The sequence below is a fragment of the Medicago sativa genome, chromosome 8 (assembly GCF_051527215.1).
Source record: "Medicago sativa cultivar Bolivia chromosome 8, Bolivia_mono, whole genome shotgun sequence".
NCBI classification, from domain to species: Eukaryota; Viridiplantae; Streptophyta; class Magnoliopsida; order Fabales; family Fabaceae; genus Medicago; species Medicago sativa.
Window position 1 is genome coordinate 62,016,188 of NC_140756.1, and position 21,016 is coordinate 62,037,203.

Consider the following 21,016-nt stretch of genomic DNA (forward strand, 5'->3'; position numbering starts at 1 on the left):
ACCCTAGATACATTCTATGGCCTCTTTGCCAAGAAATTAAAAGCATGAAAGTAAAAATATTACAAGAACTCCTAAACCTTTACATTCTAAGTCTTGGTACAAATTAAATTGCAAGAAATAAAAGTGGAGAAAGAGATGAGATGTGGAATAAAATGGGAGTGCTTATGAAATGATGAAACATGAAGCAAAGGGATTAGTAGTACAAGATATAATATGGAAAATGAAGCAAGTAGAAATTGCATAACAAAATGAACAAGACTTAACCAAAAAGTAACAAACACTTTAGCCAAAAAAATGGGAAAATGGACTTGAAGAAATTGCACTAACGCCAAAGCAAATTTAAGGCTTAAAATTCTCATATCAATGGTAATTTTCAAATGGTTCATTTCAGCCACATTATGAGAATCATAAGGACAAGTATGAGCCAAGACTTATAGTGCACTTTCAAGTCCATTTTACACATTATTTCTCATGGTAACAACACACATTACTTACAAAACAAGAAATTCACAACTTGCACTTTCAAAATAGCCAAACAAACACAATTTTCAGAAGTAAGTATATTACACATTTGCATATGAAGTATCAACACAAGGTGGCAAAATATTAGGATCGAAAACACAAAAAAAAACTTCATAAAAGTTGACAAGAAGTATCACAAGATTACAAGGAAATTTTACATACATTTTTATCATTTTTTTGACATGCCAAAATATCATGAGAGACCAATTTCAAGCATCAAATATGATTGCAAAACAATTAACAAGATTTTAGGAATTTTAGCAAGGTTTAACAAGAAATGGAAAGAGAATTGAAATCACAAGTGTTAAAATATTTCCTCAATTTTTTGATGAATACTTAACATACAAATATATCAAGATTCATCAAAAAATGTCAAGGAAACGATCTGAACATTTTCTAGGAATTTTTTTTGAGGATTTTCGATGAACAGAGGCGCAAAAAGCAAGAAATGGTGTAGGAACAGCAAAATATTAGAATAAACAGAGGCTGTAGGCAGATTAGGCCCAAGCCCAAACGAAATGGGTAGGGTATGGGTACATGGAGCGGGTAAGACCCATGGATAGTGGGTAGGGTCATACAATTGTGAAGGAAGTAAATATAAGATTGCTGTGTGGTAAAACAACAAGTCACCAAGTGTTCCTTTTCTCCCTTCACGTGTACTCCCTCCCTCACCACTCATGAACAGCGCCGCCTAACTCCTTCTTCTTCGGTAAAGGCTCATTTTCCGGCACGGTGGTCGGTGGTGGCACCACCGTGCCGGAGTTTCAAAACACTCCAAATTCAAAACAAATTACATATTCACACATCCTTTTTTGTTCTAAACTCAAATCCGGACTCCTAATTTTCAAAATAAATCACAAACATTCTAGATCTAACATTCAAATAGAACACCAAAAGGAAGGTGGAATACCTCTTGTTCTTTAAATCGTGAATCTGGCTTGAGCAAGGTGGAGATGAGCTTTACAGATTCGTGCTTCTGGAGAAAGCAAAGTACGTTGCTGTTCCGATTCTATCTTTTGCTATTCTTCATGATTCAAACTGGTTCGTATGCTTCTTTCTTTGTTCAATCTGGAACTGCAGTTGTGATTATTCCGACTTGTGCCTCTCAATGGTTCACGTTTGGTTTGTATTCGCACTCGTTGGATGTGTGGGGATTGATTCGAATATGCTCCTATCCTTCCCACGTGATCCTGTTGCTGCTCAGATCTTCTTTGTTTCTTTACGGTTGCGATTCCAATTCCAATCCACCTTCTTCTTGCTTCTCCAAACTCGAATTGACCTTGCTGATGTTGATATTCGGAACGAGTCGAACACTGCGGTACTACTGTTGTTTAATTTCGATAATGGAAAAATTGTTGTTTACGAACGAAGATGAATACCGCAATTCTGAGTTTGTGTTTTTGGTTTGGATTGAAAATTGATGATGGATTCGAAATTGAGGTGAATATGGTTTGTGATGAAGGTTTCAAGCTTTTGGTTATGGAAGTTTTGTGGTGGTTGTTATGATGATGATAGAGGTTGTTAGAGTTTGTTAGGGTGGAGGAAGTGGTGGTGGAAAGTTAGTTAGGGTGGTGATGGAGGTGGAAAAAGTTGGTTAGAGAGGGAAAATAGAGAGAAAATAATTAAAATGATTTTGTGATTTTTTGGAGTTTTTGTGAAAATGATTGAAATTGTGAAATTTTGACCATAGTTTGACTTATATAGGTGATGAAAGGGATGCTTGGACCAATGAGGAAATGCCACATGGACTTGACTTGTAACAAACTTTTAAGGACCAATAACACTTGGACACATGGCACTTGGACTCTAACAAACTTAAAAGGGATTAAAACGTAAATAACAAAAGTGCGCGGACTAAAATGAAAATTAAAACTAAAATTGAATCGAAAAAGTAAACTGAAAATTAACGTAAAGCGAGACGATTAAAACAACAAAGCAGATTAAAATGAAACAGAAATATTATGTGAAATGACCAAAATGCCCCTAGGGGCTTAAAACGACTAAAAATGACTCAGATGCAATTTAAAAATGGATTTTTAACAGAAATTGAATCAAAGACTCATACAAGCAAAATTAAAAGACTCAGAGACAATTTTTAGGATTTAAACAGGGTTTTATCACGTGAAAAGACTAAAATGCCCCTAGGGGCAAAACTGACCCAAAATGACTTCAAATGCAGTTTTTTGAAATGGATTTTGACATAGAATTGAAATGAAGACTTATTCACACTATTTGAAAGGACTCAAACAAATTTTTAAAGATTGAAAGAGATTTTGACATGGGAAATGACTAAAATGCCCCCTAGAGGCTAAACTGACTAAAAAATGACTCGACTGATATTTTTGAAATGAATTTTGACATGGGATTGAAACAAGGACTTATGCAAATCAATTTAAAAGACTCAAACACTTTTCAAGGATTAAGATGAGTTGAATGCAAGAAATGACTAAAATACCCTTTTACATGAATTTTGCAAATAACATTGAAATAAAATGCAGAGAAGGATGCAATTGATCAGAGACATATCAAATGACTTATAATGCAAGAAAAGAAGAATTGATCAAGTATTTTTAGGTCCAAAATTAGGGTATAACAAATTGTTAGACTGTTAAAGATTTAGATATTTAAATACTTATTTTATGATATTAGTGAACTAATAAGATGATATAAAATACTACTTTAATTTATAATACTTCAAATAAATATATAACACTATGATTTATCAAACTAAGGAAATTAAGAGAGAATGAAGTAGGATGGAATGTTTTGATTTCTCAAAAATTGTGTGTTTTTACATGAACCAAAGTGTGGTATTTATACTACTAAATTCACCACTATTACATGTGTGAAATTATTTGTTTTACTATTCTAATTTGGCATTTACCTAGGTAATAGATAATTATCACGGAAATTTTACCCTATACCCCTACATCTATACTTTCACCCTTACAAATTATTAAAAATTCCAATCTTAGCCTTTTTATCATTTAACTCTTGACCCCTTAATTTTTCACCTTCAGTTTCAATTTTTAAGTCTTCACCCCTACATGATATTTCTTCACGGAATACTCTAAATGACATTTCTGGTTCACATTAATTTCTTCACGGAATACTCTAAATGACATTTCTGGTTGACATTAATTGTGTGAAAAACTCATGTTTACTTTAAGTAAAATAAATCTGAAAAACCTTTGAAATTGTTCTGGTGGGTGAACATTTAACAAAGCTCAATTAGCACATTTTCAGAATTGCAGAATTGCAAGAGATAGAGATGTTAACAACATAAAAAGTAATAAAATGAAAGGTGATGTTAAAATGGCAAGCGAGGGTATTGGTACTTGCTTGTGTTTTTTTGAATTCTTTGAATTGGATTCTAACTACTAATTTTTTATATGTGGGCTATGCTTCTCAATTCTCAATTCTCATTATAACAACAGATCTAGAAGCTAACATCTTAAAAATCGAAAAACAGGTCGAAACTCAATTTGAGATGCGAACAATAAATCAAAACTGAAAAATCCAGCCAACGATTCATAAACACCAGATTAAAACAGAGATCTCAAAACCAACCCAAATTTGAGATTTCTAAGCAACAGATCGAAACCGGAACACACACTATGAGGTTTATGAAGGAACAAAGATTACTCAGAAGGAAGGCGACGAGTTTTTGAGAGAAAAAATGAGTAAACTGGATGCTTCTGTTAATATAGGAGGGTATAATAGGAAGTTTGTGTGAAATGTAAGGGTGAAGGTATAGATGTAGGGGTATGGGGTAAATATTCCAATTATCACTTACTATTGTAAGTTGGCAATTTGGATAGATATTTCAACCTAAATAGTAAAAACTATAATCATTATGTTTATATAATTTATTATAACACTCCCCCTTTGAAATATCTATCACGGTGCTCCATTGAAGTCTTGTTAAGGATAATTTGATTGGAATATATGTTGTCTCGTTAAAAACCTTATTAGGAAAAACGCATTGGGATAAAAACCTTAATAAGGGAAAAACAGTACTTCAGAGCCAAGATCCTTTTCATTATCTTCCTTAGGTCTAAAGGGATCCTTTTCAACGTTAAGTGTTCTTCCCATCATTGGAGTACTCAAAGGGTTTGCCTTGTCCATGTTAAACATTTTTAACACTCTTTATGTATAATTTGATTGATGTACTAATATACCATTTTTAGTATACTTAATTTGTAAACCAACGCAAAACCTAGTTTTCCCTAGATCTTTAATTTCAAATTCTTTCTTTAAGTACTCTTTTTCTTCTTTAATTTCTTTAGTAGTTCCAATGATATTTAAATCATCAACATAAACAACAATTATTACAAAACTGGATATTGTTTTTCTTATAAAAACACAGGGGCAAATTGGATTATTCTCGTAGCCTTCTTTAAGCAAATATTCACTTAGACTATTGTACCACATGCGCCCGGATTGTTTTAATCCATATAATGATCTTTGCAACTTAATTGCATACATTTCTCTTGGTTTTGATGTATCATGCATCTTAAGTCCCTCTGGTATTTTCATGTATATATCATTATCAAGTGATCCATATAAATAAGCAGTAACAACATCCATAAGATACATATCAAGATTATTAAATAATGATAAACCAATTAAATAACGAAAAGTAATGGTATCCGTAACAGGAGAATATGTTACCTCGTAATCAATTCCTGGTCGTTGGGAAAAACCTTGTGCAACAAGACGGACCTTGTATCTAACAATTTCATTTTTCTCATTTCGTTTTCTTACAAAAACCCACTTATAACCAACAAGTTTCATACCTTCAGGTATAACCACAATAGGTCCAAATACTTTTCAATTTTTAAGAGAATTTAATTCAGTATCTATTGCATCTTTCCAATTTTTCCAATCATGTCTATTTTGACATTCATTAACAGTTCTGGGTTCGAGATCATCATTTTCATTTGTAATTTCACATGAAATGGAGAATGAAAATATTTCATCAATATTTATGTTTTCGGCTCCACAAATTTCCCGTATTAACATAAGTAATTGAAATCTGGAGATCATTCTTGTTTTTAGTTTCATTATCAATGATCTCATTATCATCATCTTGTGCTTTTTTGAGAGCACACTTTTTATTTTCAGATTTATCATTATCTAGTGTCTTTTCAAGATCACTTTCAATCATATTCACCTTTTCTTTTTCGGGGATTTTTGTCTTTGGAACCTATAGATCGGCCACACTTTAAGCGTGCCTTAGATGTACTTGCTACATCATTTAGTTTCGAAATCTCAATCCGTGCTGGGACATTTACAGCTGGTACATGTGACTTTGTCACCTTTTTCAAATCAGTAAATGAATCTGACAGTTGATTTGCTAAATCTTGTAAGTGTACTATTTTCTTTGCATTTTCTTCCCATGATTTATTATATGGGTCCAAATGTAATAAATGTGGTACATGCCATGTTATTTCATTTTCCAATGGTTTATTTTCTCCCCCTAGTGTTGGAAATTTTGTTTCGTCAAAATGACAATCAGCAAATCTTGCCTGAAAAACATCACTTGTTAAAGGTTCAAGATATCTAATAATTGATGGTGATTCATACCCCACATATATTCCTAACCTTCTTTGAGGTCCCATTTTTGTTCTTTGTGGTGGAGCTATTGATACATATACTGCACAACCAAAAATCCTTAAATGAGAGATATTTGGTTCCTTACCAATTGCAAGTTGATAAGTGGTATGTTTATGATCAGTACTTGGCCTTAGACCTATGAGTGTTGCAGCATGTAAAATTGCATGACCCCAAACTGTAACTGGTAGCTTAGTTCTCATTATTAAAGGTATATCAATATATTGAAGACGTTTGATTAATGACTCAGCTAAACCATTTTGTGTATGTACATGAGGAACATGATGTTCAACAGTAATTCCAATTGACATGCAATTATTATTGAAAGATTCAGATGAAAATTCACCGGCATTGTCAAGTCTAATCTTCTTTATAGTATAATCAGGAAATTGTGCCCTAAATTTAATTATTTGTGCAAGAAATTTTGCAAATGCCATATCACGACTTGACAGTAAACAAACATATGACCATCTACTAGATGCATCAGTTAATACCATAAAGTACCTGAATGGTCCTGACGGTGGATGGATGGGTCCACATATATCTGCTTGGATTCTTTCAAGAAATGCAGGTGATTCTGTCTGAATCTTGCCTGGCGAATGTTTTGTTATTAATTTGCCAAGAGAACAAGCTTCAAATGGTCTATCTTCTCTTGTAAGCTTTAAACCTTTCAATGAATGACCATGAGTACTTTCAACTATTTTACTCATCATTGTTGAACCAGGGTGACCTAAGCGGTCATGCCATAAAGTCATGGTTTTGGGATATTCTTTTACCACTAAATTACATTCAATTTCATGTATATATGTATAATGTAATCCAGAAGGCAATTTTGGTAGTTTTTCTAAAATTTTCTTCTTTCCCAAAATATTAGTAGTAATATTAATGTATTTCATATTACTTTCGGTTGTAGTTTCAGTATCATATCATTGACTATATATGTCATTAAACCTCAACAAATTTCTCTTTGATTTCGGAGAGTATAGAGCATTATTAATGACAAAATTTGTCCCATTTGGTAACATGAACATAACATTACCTGTTCCTTCAATTAAATCTGCAGGACCTAAGATTGTGTTTATTTCACCTTTAGTAGGAAATATTTTGGTGAAATATTTCTTACTTTTGAGGATTGTATGGGTAGTTCCACTGTCTGGAATGCAAACGTCTTTGCCATGATCCATTTCTAACCTTCTTAAAATAAAAATAAGATTAACGAAAGTGAGAGAGTAAAGCAAAACAACATATTTAACAATATTATTTATATAGACCATGGAAATATTATGTATTATACAAGTCACGCAACATGCAAATTCTTAATTAAGTACATATTAAAAATATAAAAGTAATTCGAGCACAACACACATTATTAAAATACATATATATATATATATATATATATATATATATATATTAAGTAATTAATTAATCAATATTAATTTCTCCTCCAACGAAATCAGCAGCCTCGAGGCAGGTAGTATCATCCTTGGTTTCAATTTCATTAAAATTTACTTCCTTTTCCTTTCCATCTATAGATGCCTTGTATCTTTTACACATATATTTTGGTGTCCTACATGCTTTAGACCAATGACCTTTCTTTCCGCATCTATAACAAAGATCATCATTATTTCTAGAGGGACCTTCTTGGATGTATTTACCCTTACCTTGATGATTCTCGTTGGTTTGGTCATTTTTGGGAGGCCTATAATTCATATAACCTCGTCCACGACTTCCACCACGAAAATGGTTTTGACCATGATTTCTGGCTCGACCACGACCACTAAAACGAGACCATAACCACCACGCCCTTGATTAAAAGTTGTGGCATTTATTTCAGGATATGTCATTATTCCTGTAGGACGCAATTGATGGTTTTTTATGAGGAACTTGTTATTTTGTTCAGCCACCAGAAGGGCTCAAAACCAAATCAGAGTACTCAGTAAATCCCCTCAGTCTATATTGTTGTTGCAACACCTGAGATGCATGGAAAGTTGAGAATGTTTTCTCCAACTTTTCCTCTTCAGTTATAATTACGCCACAAAATTCTAATCGTGCTATAATTTGGTGCATGGCAGAGTTATATGCAATAACACTTTTATAATCTTGAAACCTTAATTTGTTCCATTGATCCATCAACGAGGGCAGTAAGACTTTCCTCTAATGCCCAAATCTTGCCTTAAGCTTGTCTCACAAGATCTTGGGATCCTTTGCATTCGAGTACTCTGTTTGTAATCCATCATCAAGATGGTGCTTGATTATCCGATTTACTTTCGACTTTTTCTTTGCCAATTCCTCTGGGACATCTCCCAAATCGTCTCCTTCAAGAATTTTGTCGAGTCCCTCACATGCAAGATACTCAATTAAGTTGTTGTTCCAAGTTATGTAGTTGTCTCCAGTTATGTTTAAAATTTTGAATTGGTGCTTAACATTCGACATGATTATATCTAGACTACAGAAGAGCATAATCAACATTTAATATATATACTATGACGAAAATAAAAATATCATTTTATTTAATAGCAACGATTACAAAAACATGATAATATTTTAATCTAAGTCTCTACCAAAACGAAAAGTAACCACACAAGCTAAGCCCAGTAATGGTAAAACGCTAATTATAACTAATCCTACAAAATCTTTTTTCTAATTCTTCAATATGGGTGAAACTGAGGAAGAACAAAATAACAACAAGTAGAATGATGCATAGAAGAAAGATTTTAGTCATTTTGAAAGTATAGGTAAATATTTTGAGATGTGAAAATTATGAATGAAGGTGATGTATTTATAGAGTGAATTTTGTAAAAATGACCGTTACTGTTACCGTTAATTTCACTATTCATGACCGTTGAAATCAATGTTCATGAACGTTGATTATCATGAGCAGTAAAATCAACGGTCATGAACAGTGATTTCAACGATCATGAATAGTGAAATTAACGGTAATTTTTACAAAATTCACTCTATAAACACCTCACCTTCATTCATAATTTTCACATCTCAAAATATTTACCCATACTTTCAAAATGACTAAAATCTTTCTTCCATGCATCACTCTACTTGTTGTTATTTTGTTCTTCCTCAGTTTCATCCATATTGAAGAATTATGAAAAGATTTTGTAGGATTAATTATAATTAGTGTTTTACCATTATTGGGGTTAGCTTGTGTGGTTACTTTTTTGTTTTGGTAGAGACTTAGATTAAAATATTATCATGTTTTTGTAATCGTTGCTATTAAATAAAATGATATTTTTATTTTCGTCATAGTACATATATATATATATATATATATATATATATATATATATATATATATATTAAATGTTGATTATGATCTTCTGTATTCTAGATATAATCATGTCGAATGTTAAGCACCAATTCAAAATTTTAAACATAACTGGAGACAACACATAACTTGGAACAACAACTTAATTGAGTATCTTGCATGTGAGGGACTCGACAAAATTCTTGAAGGAGACGATTTGGGAGATGTCCCAGAGGAATTGGCAAAGAAAAAGTCGAAAGTAAATCGGATAATCAAGCACCACCTTGATAATGGATTACAAACAGAGTACTCGAATGCAAAGGATCCCAAGATCTTGTGGGACAAGCTTAAGGAAATATTTGGGCATCATAGAAAAGTTTTACTGCCCTCGTTGATGGATCAATGAAACAAATTAAGGTTCCAAGATTATAAAAGTGTTGTTGCATATAACACTGTCATGCACCAAATTATAGCACAATTAGAATTTTGTTGCGTAATTATAACTGAAGAGGAAAAGTTGGAGAAAACATTCTCAACTTTCCATGCATCTCAGGTGTTGTTGCAACAACAATATATACTGAGGGGATTTACTGAGTACTCTGATTTGGTTGCAGCCCAACTAGTGGCTGAACAAAATAACGAGCTCCTCATAAAAAATGATCAGTTGCGTCCTACAGGAACAATGACATATCCTGAAATAATTGCCACAACTTTTAATCAAGGGCGTGGTGGTTATAGTCGCCAAAAAGGACGTGGTGGTCATGCTCGTTTTGGTGGTCGTGGTAGAGGCAGAAATCATGGTTGAAACCATTTTCGTGGTGGAAGCCGTGGACGAGGTTATATGAATTATAGGCCTCCCAAAAATGACCAAACCAACAAGAATCATCAAGGTAAGGGTAAATACATCCAAGAAGGTCCCTCTAGAAATAATGATGATCTTTGTTATAGATGCAGAAAGAAAGGTCATTGGTCTAAAGCATGTAGGACACCAGAATATCTGTGTAAAAGATACAAGGCATCTATAGATGGAAAGGAAAAGGAAGTAAATTTTAATGAAATTGAAATCAAGGATGATACTACCTGCCTTGAGGCTGCTGATTACGTTGGAGGAGAAATTAATATGGATTAATTAATTACTTAATATATATATATATATATATATATATATATATGGGTTATGATAGAAGACACCTTTTATGAAGGTGTCTTTTATTAAGTTACTCTATGAGCATTTGCGAAAAGACACCAACTTACTTTTAGGAAGGTGTCTTTTATCAAAGTTATAACTAAAAAGTGAAAATCACACCTTAAGGTGTGACTTGATAAAAGACACCACCAAAGGGTGGCTTGTAACATAACCCTATATATATATATATATATATATATATATATATATATATATATATATATAGGGTTATGATAGAAGACACCTTTTGTGAATGTGTCTTTTATCAAGTTACTCTATGAGCTTTTGCGATAAGACACCAACTTACTTTTATGAAGGTGTCTTTTAGCAAAGTTATAACTAAAAAGTGAAAATCACACCTTAAGGTGTTGCTTGATAAAAGACACCACCAAAGGGTGTCTTGTAACATAACCTATATATATATATATATATATATATATATATATATATATATATATATATATATATATATATATATATATATATATATGTATTTGAATAATGTGTGTGTTGCTCGAATTACTTTTATATTTTTAATATGTACTTAATTAAGAATTTGCATGTTGCGTGACTTGTGTAATACGCAATATTTCCATGGTTTATATAAAATAATATTGTTAAATTTGTTGTTTTGCTTTACTCTCTCTCTTTCGTTAATCTTATTTTTATTTTAAGAAGGTTAGAAATGGATCATGACAAAGACATTTGCATTCCAGACAGTGGAACTACCCATACGATCCTCAAAAGTAAGAAATATTTCACCAAAATATTTCCTACTAAAGGTGTAATAAACACAATCGCAGGTCCTGCAGATTTAATTGAAGGAATAGGTAATGCTATGTTCATGTTACCAAATGAGACAAAGTTTGTCATTAATAATGCTCTATACTCTCCGAAATCAAAGAGAAATTTGTTGAGTTTTAATGACATATATAGTCAAGGATATGATACTGAAACTACAACCGAAGGTAATATAAAATACATTAATATTACTACTAATATTTTGGGAATTAAGAAAATTTTAGAAAAACTACCAAAATTGCCTTCTGGATTACATTATACATATATACATGAAATTGAATGTAATTTAGTGGTAAAAGAAGAACCCAAAACTATGACTTTATGGCATGACCGCTTAGGTCACCCTGGTTCAACAATGATGCGTAAAATAGTTGAAAGTACTCATGGTCATTCATTGAAAGGTTTAAAGTTTACAAGAGAAGATAGACCATGTGAAGCTTGTTCTCTTGGCAAATTAATAACAAAACATTCGTCAGACAAGATTCAGACAGAATCACCTGCATTTCTTGAAAGAATCCAAGGAGATATATGTGGACCCATCCATCCACCGTTAGGACCATTCAGGTACTTTATGGTATTAATTGATGCATCTAGTAGATGGTCATATGTCTGTTTACTGTCAAGTCGTGATATGGCATTTGCAAAATTTCTTGCACAAATAATTAAATTAAGGGCACAATTTCCTGATTATACTATAAAGAAAATTAGACTTGACAATGCCGGTGAATTTTCATATGAATCATTCAATAATAATTGAATGTCAATTGGAATTACTGTCGAACATCATGTTCCTCATGTACATACACAAAATGGTTTAGCTGAGTCATTAATCAAACATCTTCAATATATTGCTAGACCTTTAATATTGAGAACTAAGCTACCAATTACAGTTTGGGTTCATGCAATTTTACATGTTGCAGCACTCATACGTCTAAGGCCAAGTGCTGATCATAAACATACCCTTTATCATCTTGCAATTGGTAAGGAACCAAATATCTCTCATTTAAGGATTTTTGGTTGTGCAATATATGTACTAATAGCTCCACCACAAAGAACAAAAATGGGACCTCAAAGAAGGATATGAATATATGTGGGGTATGAATCACCATCAATTATTAGATATCTTGAACCTTTAACAAGTGATGTTTTTCAAGCAAGATTTGCTGACTGTCTTTTTGACGAAACAAAATTTCCAACACTAGGGGAGAAAATAAACCATTGGAAAATGAAATAACATGGCATGTACCACATTTATTACATTTGGACCCATATAATAAATCATGGGAAGAAAATGTAAAGAAAATAGTACACTTACAAGATTTAGTAAATCAACTGCCAGATTTATTTACTGATTTGAAAAAGGTGACAAAGTCACATGTACCTACTGTAAATGTCCCATCTCGGATTAAGATTTCGAAACTAAATAATGTAACAAGTACATCTAAGGCACGCTTAAAGCGTGGCCGACCTATAGGTTCCAAAGACAAAAATCCCCGAAAAAGAAAGGGAACAAAAAAAGGTGAATATGATTAAATGTGATCTTGAAAAGACACTAGATAATGATAAATCTGAAAATGAAAAGTGTGCTCTCGAAAAAGCACAAGATGATGATAATGAAATCATTGATAATGAAACTGAAAACAAGAATGATCTCGAGATTTGAATTAATTATGTTAATACAGGAAATTTGTGGAGCCGAAAAGACATAAATATTGATGAAATATTTTCATTCTCCATTGCATGTGAAATTACAAATGAAAATGATGATCCCAATTTGCCCCTGTGTTTTTATAAGAAAACAATATCCGGTTTTGTAATAATTGATGTTTATGTTGATGATTTAAATATCATTGGAACTACTAAAGAAATTAAAGAAGCAAGAGAGTACTTAAAGAAAGAATTTGAAATGAAAGATCTAGGGAAAACTAGGTTTTGCCTTGATTTACAAATTGAGTATACTAAAAATGGTACATTAGTACATCAATCAAATTATACAGAAAGAGTGTTAAAAAGGTTTAACATGGACAAGGCAAACCCTTTGAGTACTCCAATGATGGGAAGAACACTTAACGTTGAAAGGGATCCCTTTAGACCTAAGGAAGATAATGAAAAGGATCTTGGCTCTGAAGTACCATATCTAAGTGCCATTGGGGCACTCATGTACCTTGCTAACTGTACAAGACCTGATATAGCTTTTGCAGTAAATTTACTGGCGAGATTCAGTTCATGTCCTATAAATAGACATTGGAAAGGAATAAAACATATATTTCGATATATATGAGATACATCTGATATTGGTTTGTTTTATTCTAACAATACAAAACCAGTTTTGCTTGGCTATGCAGATGCAGGATATTTGTCAGATCCACATAATGCTAAATCACAAACTGGATATGTATTTACATATGGTGGCACTGCAATATCATGGATATCTCAAAAGCAAACGCTTGTAGCAACTTCTTCAAATCATGCTGAAGTAATAGCCCTTCATGAAGCAAGCAAAGAGTGTAGATGATTACGTTCGGTTTTGCGACAAATCCAAGGAGCGTCTTGTTTAACAGTTGATAAGAATCCAACAATCTTGTATGAAGACAATGCTGCATGTGTTACTCAAATGAAAGAAGGTTACATCAAAAGTGATAGAACCAAACATAACCCCCCTAAGTTCTTCTCATTCGCACAAGAACTTGAAAGAAACAAAGAAGTGGATATTCAATATATCCATTCGAGTGATAATGTGGCAGACCTCTTCACAAAGGCACTCCCTACATCAGTTTTCAAGAAGCACATACAAAGTATTGGAATGCGTCAGCTTCGAGATCTTTAAAGAAGAAGAACATGTGTTTGGTTGAGGGGGGCATAATGTTGTACTCTTTTTCCCTTATTAAGGTTTTTATCCCAATGGATTTTTCCTAATAAGGTTTTTAACGAGGCAACATATGTTCCAATCAAATTATCCTCAACAAGACATCAATGGAGTACCGTGATAGATATTTCAAAGGGGGAGTGTTATAATAAATTGTATAAACATAATTACTATAGTTTTTACTATTTAGGTTGAAATATCTATCCAAATTGTCAACTTACAATAGTAAGTGATAATTATCTATTACCTAGGTAAATGCCAAATTAGAATAGTAAAACAAATAATTTCACACATGTAATAGTGATAAATTTTGTAGTATAAATACCAGACTTTGGTTCATGTAAAAACACACCATTTTTGAGAAATCAAAACATTCCATCCTACTTCTTTCTCTCTTAATTTCCTTAGTTTGATAAATCATAGTATTATATATTTATTTGAAGTATTATAAATTAAAGTAGTATTTTATATCATCTTATTAGTTCACTAATATCATAAAATAAGTATTTAAATATCTAAATCTTTAACGGTCTAACAATTAATTTTGAAAAGAACTTAGTATAATATCAACAAAGCAATACAGAAGATCGTCATACCAATTAGGTTTGAGATCTCTTATCCATTCATAAAGTATCTTTAACATATTTGTTAAAAAAAAAATGAAAATTTCGCATAAAATTAAAAAGTTGCTTAAATTATAGACGTCAATTGTCAAGACAAAATATTTAATTTTTTTTAAAATTCCCTTTAAAAACAAATTATTGTTCACAAAGTTACATTATTTCATAGGTACACTGAGGAGTTTGTTGTTTGTAGCCAACTGTGATTTCACTTTTGGCAGGAAAAAGCCTGCCTGGCAGCATATAGTATATACTTTAAGCACTAAAAAGTTAATTTTTCGGTTGATTTTGGCCAGCTTTTTCTTCTAACAAATGATATTCACGTACCATTAATTTATAACGCAGTACCTATGACAATTTTCAGTCACATTTAAAAAAAAAAATCTAATTACACAAAATATTCTTCCAATAATATCAATTTCCAATTGTATTTTAAGTCATGTGGTGCTCCTAAATTGAGTTTACATATTCATTGTATGTAATCTGAGTTTACGATGTATAATCTGAGTTTTATGTAGCATACATGTAAATTCAGGAATGTACATGTAAACTAAATTTTGTATTTTTTAAATATTAAATTTTTAGACGTAAATAATATTGAATGTGCAAAAGCAATTTTAGCATTATCATTTAACTTTAATTAAAATTAGATGTAATGAGGAAATTTTTAGGGTGTGACTAAAAATTGCTGGTATTTTGAAAAATATTTTGTCTTAAAATAAATGACAATTTCAATTTTGAATATAATATTAATTATTTTTTCGATTGTATCCTGAATTCAATGTCTTTCACTTTATATTTATGACAATTATGAATACATCATTGGATAATTTAGTAAAAATTCTATAATTTGTTTACGAAAAAACATAATTTAGTAAAAATATTATGTTCTCTCTTTCATTTATACAATTTTCTTATAATCTATAAAAAAAAATCAAGTAAGTCACTTAATATGTGACAGAGAGAGGACATACTAATGAGTGTTCTAAATGTATTTCTTTTTTATTTAACCTAAGTGTATTTTTTTTTTTTTGAAGGATTTAACCTAAGTGTATTGTTTAGCAAGTGGAAAGAAATAAGTTTTTCTTCTTCGAAATTGTGTTTTTGTTACATAAAGAATAATGCTAACAAGAAATTTTTTAACACATCCTTAGTAAATAAGTATATTCTTTCATTTGATATGTGTTAGAGAGTGGGTTATGAACAGGAATAATGATTATCTTTCAAAAACAAAAATTGATGCACATACTCATAATAATGAGCAAGAACTCTCACTATGATGCAATTCTGGGGCATCTGGAACCTTAAACCTTTCCAACTCAATTATAATCTGGTCAAAAAATTGTGGAATAGAAGGATAATATAAAATTCTATTTTGTCGTCTTAGTTGAAAAATTGAAAAAGTGAAGCAACAAGGTGGGGTCTACAGCATCATACTTGATATTTTTTGACGAGAAATTATAACTTGGACACAACCCTAAATTAATTTCATTTCACACTCATAAATGAAGAAAAAATAAAAGAGAATGAATTTGAATGATGTGACTAAATAATTTTTCTTTAAATTTATTACATTTGTGTGTGTGACCAAATAAATTTGATTTGGGTCTGTGACCATGTAAGAATTGCTCTTTTTTGACAAAACCATCGTCCTTGTCTTGTCTCCTTGATATTCATATGTGCAATTTTAAATATATGATTTTTCTATTTTATTTATATATAAATATATATATTTTTCTGACTGTTGGATGGTGAACTCTAACTGCCACGTACCACCATCATTTTCTCCATTTATTAATGATAGTGTGTGTGTGACATAGCTATTTTTGTTTTATATAGTTAATTAACGGGGTAGCTAGTACTAGTGGTGTAGTAAAATACATGAATGGAATATTTATTAAATTAACGTACGGGGTCTCACCATTTAGAGAGATGGGTCACCACCGCGTGTAGATAGATTAGACTCACCATCTTAATAATATACAAATGGGGAACAATTTTAAGACCTCTAATCCAATGTGTCACACTCTCAAGCATCCAATGCCAAGTCATCAAATTTTCAAAGTACATTTTATCATCTCTTATAGTAATTTGGATAAGAAAACCATGAAATCCACAATTTTTCACAATTTTTACATCATCAATATTCACTTTTAACCAACAAAATTTAAATTGCTTAATTTCCCTCCAAGAAATATCATTTTCAGACCTATTTTGCAGAAAAAAACAAAGTTCAATTTCAAATTAGGCCCATGTTTTGGTAAGCCCAACACTCAAACCTAACCCTTTAAACCTTTTCTTCAGAAACAATAAATGCAGTTGGCAAAAAGGGAAGCTTTTCCCTCTTCTCACGCTCAAACAAGTACCCTCCAACCCAGATTGTGAACAAATTTTGTGCTTTCAGACAAACCCCATAACACACCTCTGTACCACACTCTGTCTTTCTTCTTTCTGAAACATCAGCATGTAAAATGTTGGGTTTGTAACAATTCAAATTCAAATTCAAATTCAATTCTCTCTCTTTTTCTTTTCTTTCTCACCATTACATCTCTCTCAGTGATCTATTCCTTTCTACTCTTCTATGTCATCAATTAATAGCTTTGGTTTCTCTAAATCCTCACAAAACTCATCCTCCAATCTTTTCTCTTGCCGCAAACCCCTCTTCGTCCGCCGGAATCCGCTTCTGCCGTACCGGAGTTACAATCAGAAGGTAAGTAACTCGAAATCCCCAAATTTATGATATCAAAATCACTTCAAATCGTTTTTTGATTTTTGAAAACTTGATTTTGTCGTTGATGCCGCAAAAACACGTGTTGAGCAAGATGCAGCGAAAACAAGCTTCTCAAAACACTTTCTGATAATAGTTTGAAGGTAGGTCTCTGAAAATTACTATTTTTTTTTTACTTTTATTAATTAATCTTATTTTATTAATCATTCATGAGTTTAATAGATGATTTCTTTTTTTACTTTTTTTGATTTCTTTCATTAACTGTATTGGTTTTTTTTTTTTTCCTTCTAAAGATCCTTTTTCTCTTATCTGTATTAGGCATGTTTCTCTCTCCAAATCAGGTGGGCTTTTAAGTGATTGAAGCATTTGCTGAGTTATCAGGGATTCTTATACAACTTTCTGGTATAATTTTTAATTCAAATGCTCTCTGTTTTGACCTTTTTAATTTTGTATATTCAAGGCTGATGAATATACAATCTATAAGATGTTTGTATAATTGTTTGAATCAATGAAAGAAGCAATGAGCTATTCAACAACCTTGAAATGTATTTTCTTATGCATAATGGATGTAGCAGTATTGAGACTTACATTGGCTCTTCACAAGTTACTTCAGATTGTTGATCTTTTGTTATAAAAGAATAATCCTTTTGTTATATTGGCTTTTATTTTTTACTGCTTTTATATATGAGCCACATGATATATAACATGCGAACTGCTTGATTTTATTTATATGGTTGGTTGGTGTAAGAACACTACTGTGTTGGTTTTATGCCATTCTTTGTTAATGATAGTTTGGTAGACGGTGTCTGTCTATTTTTCTTGCTCTTAAAAAAAATGGCATCCTAAAATGAGCAAGTTTGAGAAGTAGGTAGTGGCTTTCTTGCAGCAAAAAGATTACTAAAATGCAAACATCAAATGCCTGGAGTTGACTTAATTTTCATGAGGTTTGAATTGAATCCCAAGTAAAAGAAGCGATAGTAATGGAGTGTAATATGAAGGATTCATAATAACAATATAGTTTATAGCCCTGTTTGGATAATACAGATTATGGCCCTCATTAGATACTTTGGAAAATCTAAAAAATAGTTATAGTTAAATGTGTAAAAAAGTCCACATGTTTGCCACCTTAATTCTATTCTACTGTACTTGATAGCACAATGCTTACATCACACATGGTGATATGTTGTTTTTAGTTTACGTTATTCAGGTCTGTTTTTAGTTTATGTTACTCAACCATGTGGAATTGATAATTTTTTAATTATAGGCATCTTATTTTTTAATAACCATTTTTTCATTGACTTATATTTCTAATTATAGTCATATAATTGCCTAAATGATAGTAAAAATCTGTCATGGTCATATGATATCTTTTGCTTCTCATAGCTTATTCACTTCATAATTTGTTTGGAGCTATTTGTGCCATAAAGTTGTTTCTCATTCCTTAATTTGATTCATCATCTTTTGATGCTAGAATTAGTACCTATTTTTTCAGTTTTGATAATAAAAAAACAATTCCTGCAACTAACACCCATTCAAATCTTAAACCACTCTGATTTGTTCCTTCAATCTGACATTATATTGTTTCTTACTCTACTAAAACCGTTTTTTGCTCATGTTCGATCAGAGATTGCTGCTCATGAATTTGAGGATGAATTTGTGGAATTAGGCATGCCAATTAACGTATGATCTCTACCTATTTTGACTTTATATGTTTCAATCCTCATTATGTCTTTCAATCTTAAATATTTTTAATTTACAAACATGTTCAAATACATTTTCCAAAGTATAAAAGTCATGAATGAAGAAAATGCATGTTAGAGGGTTTATCAAACTAATTAATTTTTTTAGCATGAACCACTGATTCCAGAAACATGTTCATTTTCGGATTGTAGAGCCACTCGATTTTGATCCTTTAATACAGCCTTCGACATCATTAAGCTCAATATTGGGAAGCAAATATAGCAGTTTGATGTCCTTTCACTTAGTCATTTTTCGTTTGCATTCTCTTAACTGTCCAATACATGATTCATTGTATAATTAACTGTCCACTTTTATTCCCTATTCATCATTTCTTATAACAGAAACTTTTAAGTTATATTATTGGATGACATTATAATCACAAGTATATACATGTATTAGTTTTGTTAATATTATAGACCGTCTATGTTAATAGGATGGTGTTATATAGTTGTATAGATTAATCTTCCTTACACCCTTGGAATTCATTAAGTTTGCGATGCACCGTGTTTTGAGTTGCTTAAGCTTGGAATCTCTTCCCAAAAACAGAAGGCTTTGTTTATTGTATAATGTGTACTAGACAGAAATGTGATGTGTGCTAGCGTAATTATAGCGTGTCCAACAATTTGAAATAAGGATTCTATTTTAAATTGAATCTTTAAAAGGCCACAAAGAGTCTCGCAATTGGAAATAAGAGTTGCAAATTCTTACTTTTATAGTTTTTCTTTGGTTGAAATTATATCTCATGTTGGAAATGTCTCTTTTTTTTTTTTTTCTTTTTTCTTCAGGAATTTCTCATTCAAATGGATTCTATGTGATTAAAGTTTTGGAATCGGTCATTGCAAGGTGAAATTATTAGTTATTATTTAATTAACTGTTTAATTGCATAGTTTTGTTTATCTCAATATACTCTAAGGGGCACATACTTTAATGTATTTACTCATATGGTTGGAATTAGTTTCTTGCAATGTCCTTTTTGTGTAAAGCTTTGTAATGTGCATGATATTCCCCGTCAAATACTATGCTATAAGGTTTTGTGCATGATTCTATATTAGAGCTTATTTTGTGCTGTGAGTCCGAAATGTTATCATCTATCATTCATTAGAAACCATATCCATTTAAGTCCGAAATGCAATATCTCACAGTTTAATTTAATTCTGAAATTTTATTTTCCTCAAATGCGGAGGTTATAGGTATTTGATGTAAGTCCAAAGTTTTATATTCTATAAACACGGGGGGCTATAAGTATTTAATTTATGTTCCAATATATTGGATATCCTCAAACATGGGGCTGTAGGTATTCAATATATATGTTTTAATATATTGGATATGTTTAAATAATATATTATATACAATAAATTTCATTTATCAGAAGAGATGTTGAATATATTGTTGAGAAACAATTTTTTGTAGTGATATTTGAAGTCATCAAAAGATGTTGAATCTGTTGTTGAGAAAGATTTTTTTTATGTTCATCTTTTTTGGGTGACTTTTACTCATGTGGTTAAAACTATAGAAATAATATTGAGATATCTTTTGTTTATTTTGGAGCTATAAAGGGGTAGCAAATGCATTGAAGGACATTTTTTGATTGCTTTTTTTGCTATTTATGTACTTTGTATTTGTTTGTCATTAATGTGGTCATTTGATGACTAAAAGACATTACCGTGAAACCTAA

At 31.4% G+C, this 21,016-nt stretch overlaps 1 protein-coding gene and 1 long non-coding RNA gene across 3 annotated transcripts in view; one reads left to right on the forward strand and one right to left on the reverse strand.

The window, feature by feature from the left end:
• The window catches only part of LOC146900271 (protein DETOXIFICATION 29-like), a 41,136-nt gene that overhangs the window by 17,425 nt on the left and 2,695 nt on the right, over positions 1–21,016 (reverse strand). Inside the window, exon 4 of one of the 2 annotated variants that reach the window (XR_015024133.1) lies at positions 16,795–16,843. Coding sequence is in view for 1 of the 2 variants with exons in the window: in XM_085739136.1 (XP_085595262.1) it covers positions 5,197–5,276 (80 nt within the window). In the remaining variant the exon portion in view is untranslated. Of the gene's footprint in view, positions 1–5,196; positions 5,283–16,794; positions 16,844–21,016 lie in introns of those variants that run through there. The other variant, XM_085739136.1, reaches the window with a different exon arrangement.
• On the forward strand, positions 17,189–20,267 carry LOC146900272 (uncharacterized). The gene is made up of 4 exons (XR_015024134.1): positions 17,189–17,744; positions 17,920–18,003; positions 19,226–19,281; positions 20,127–20,267. It is a non-coding gene; the product is annotated as an uncharacterized LOC146900272 (long non-coding RNA).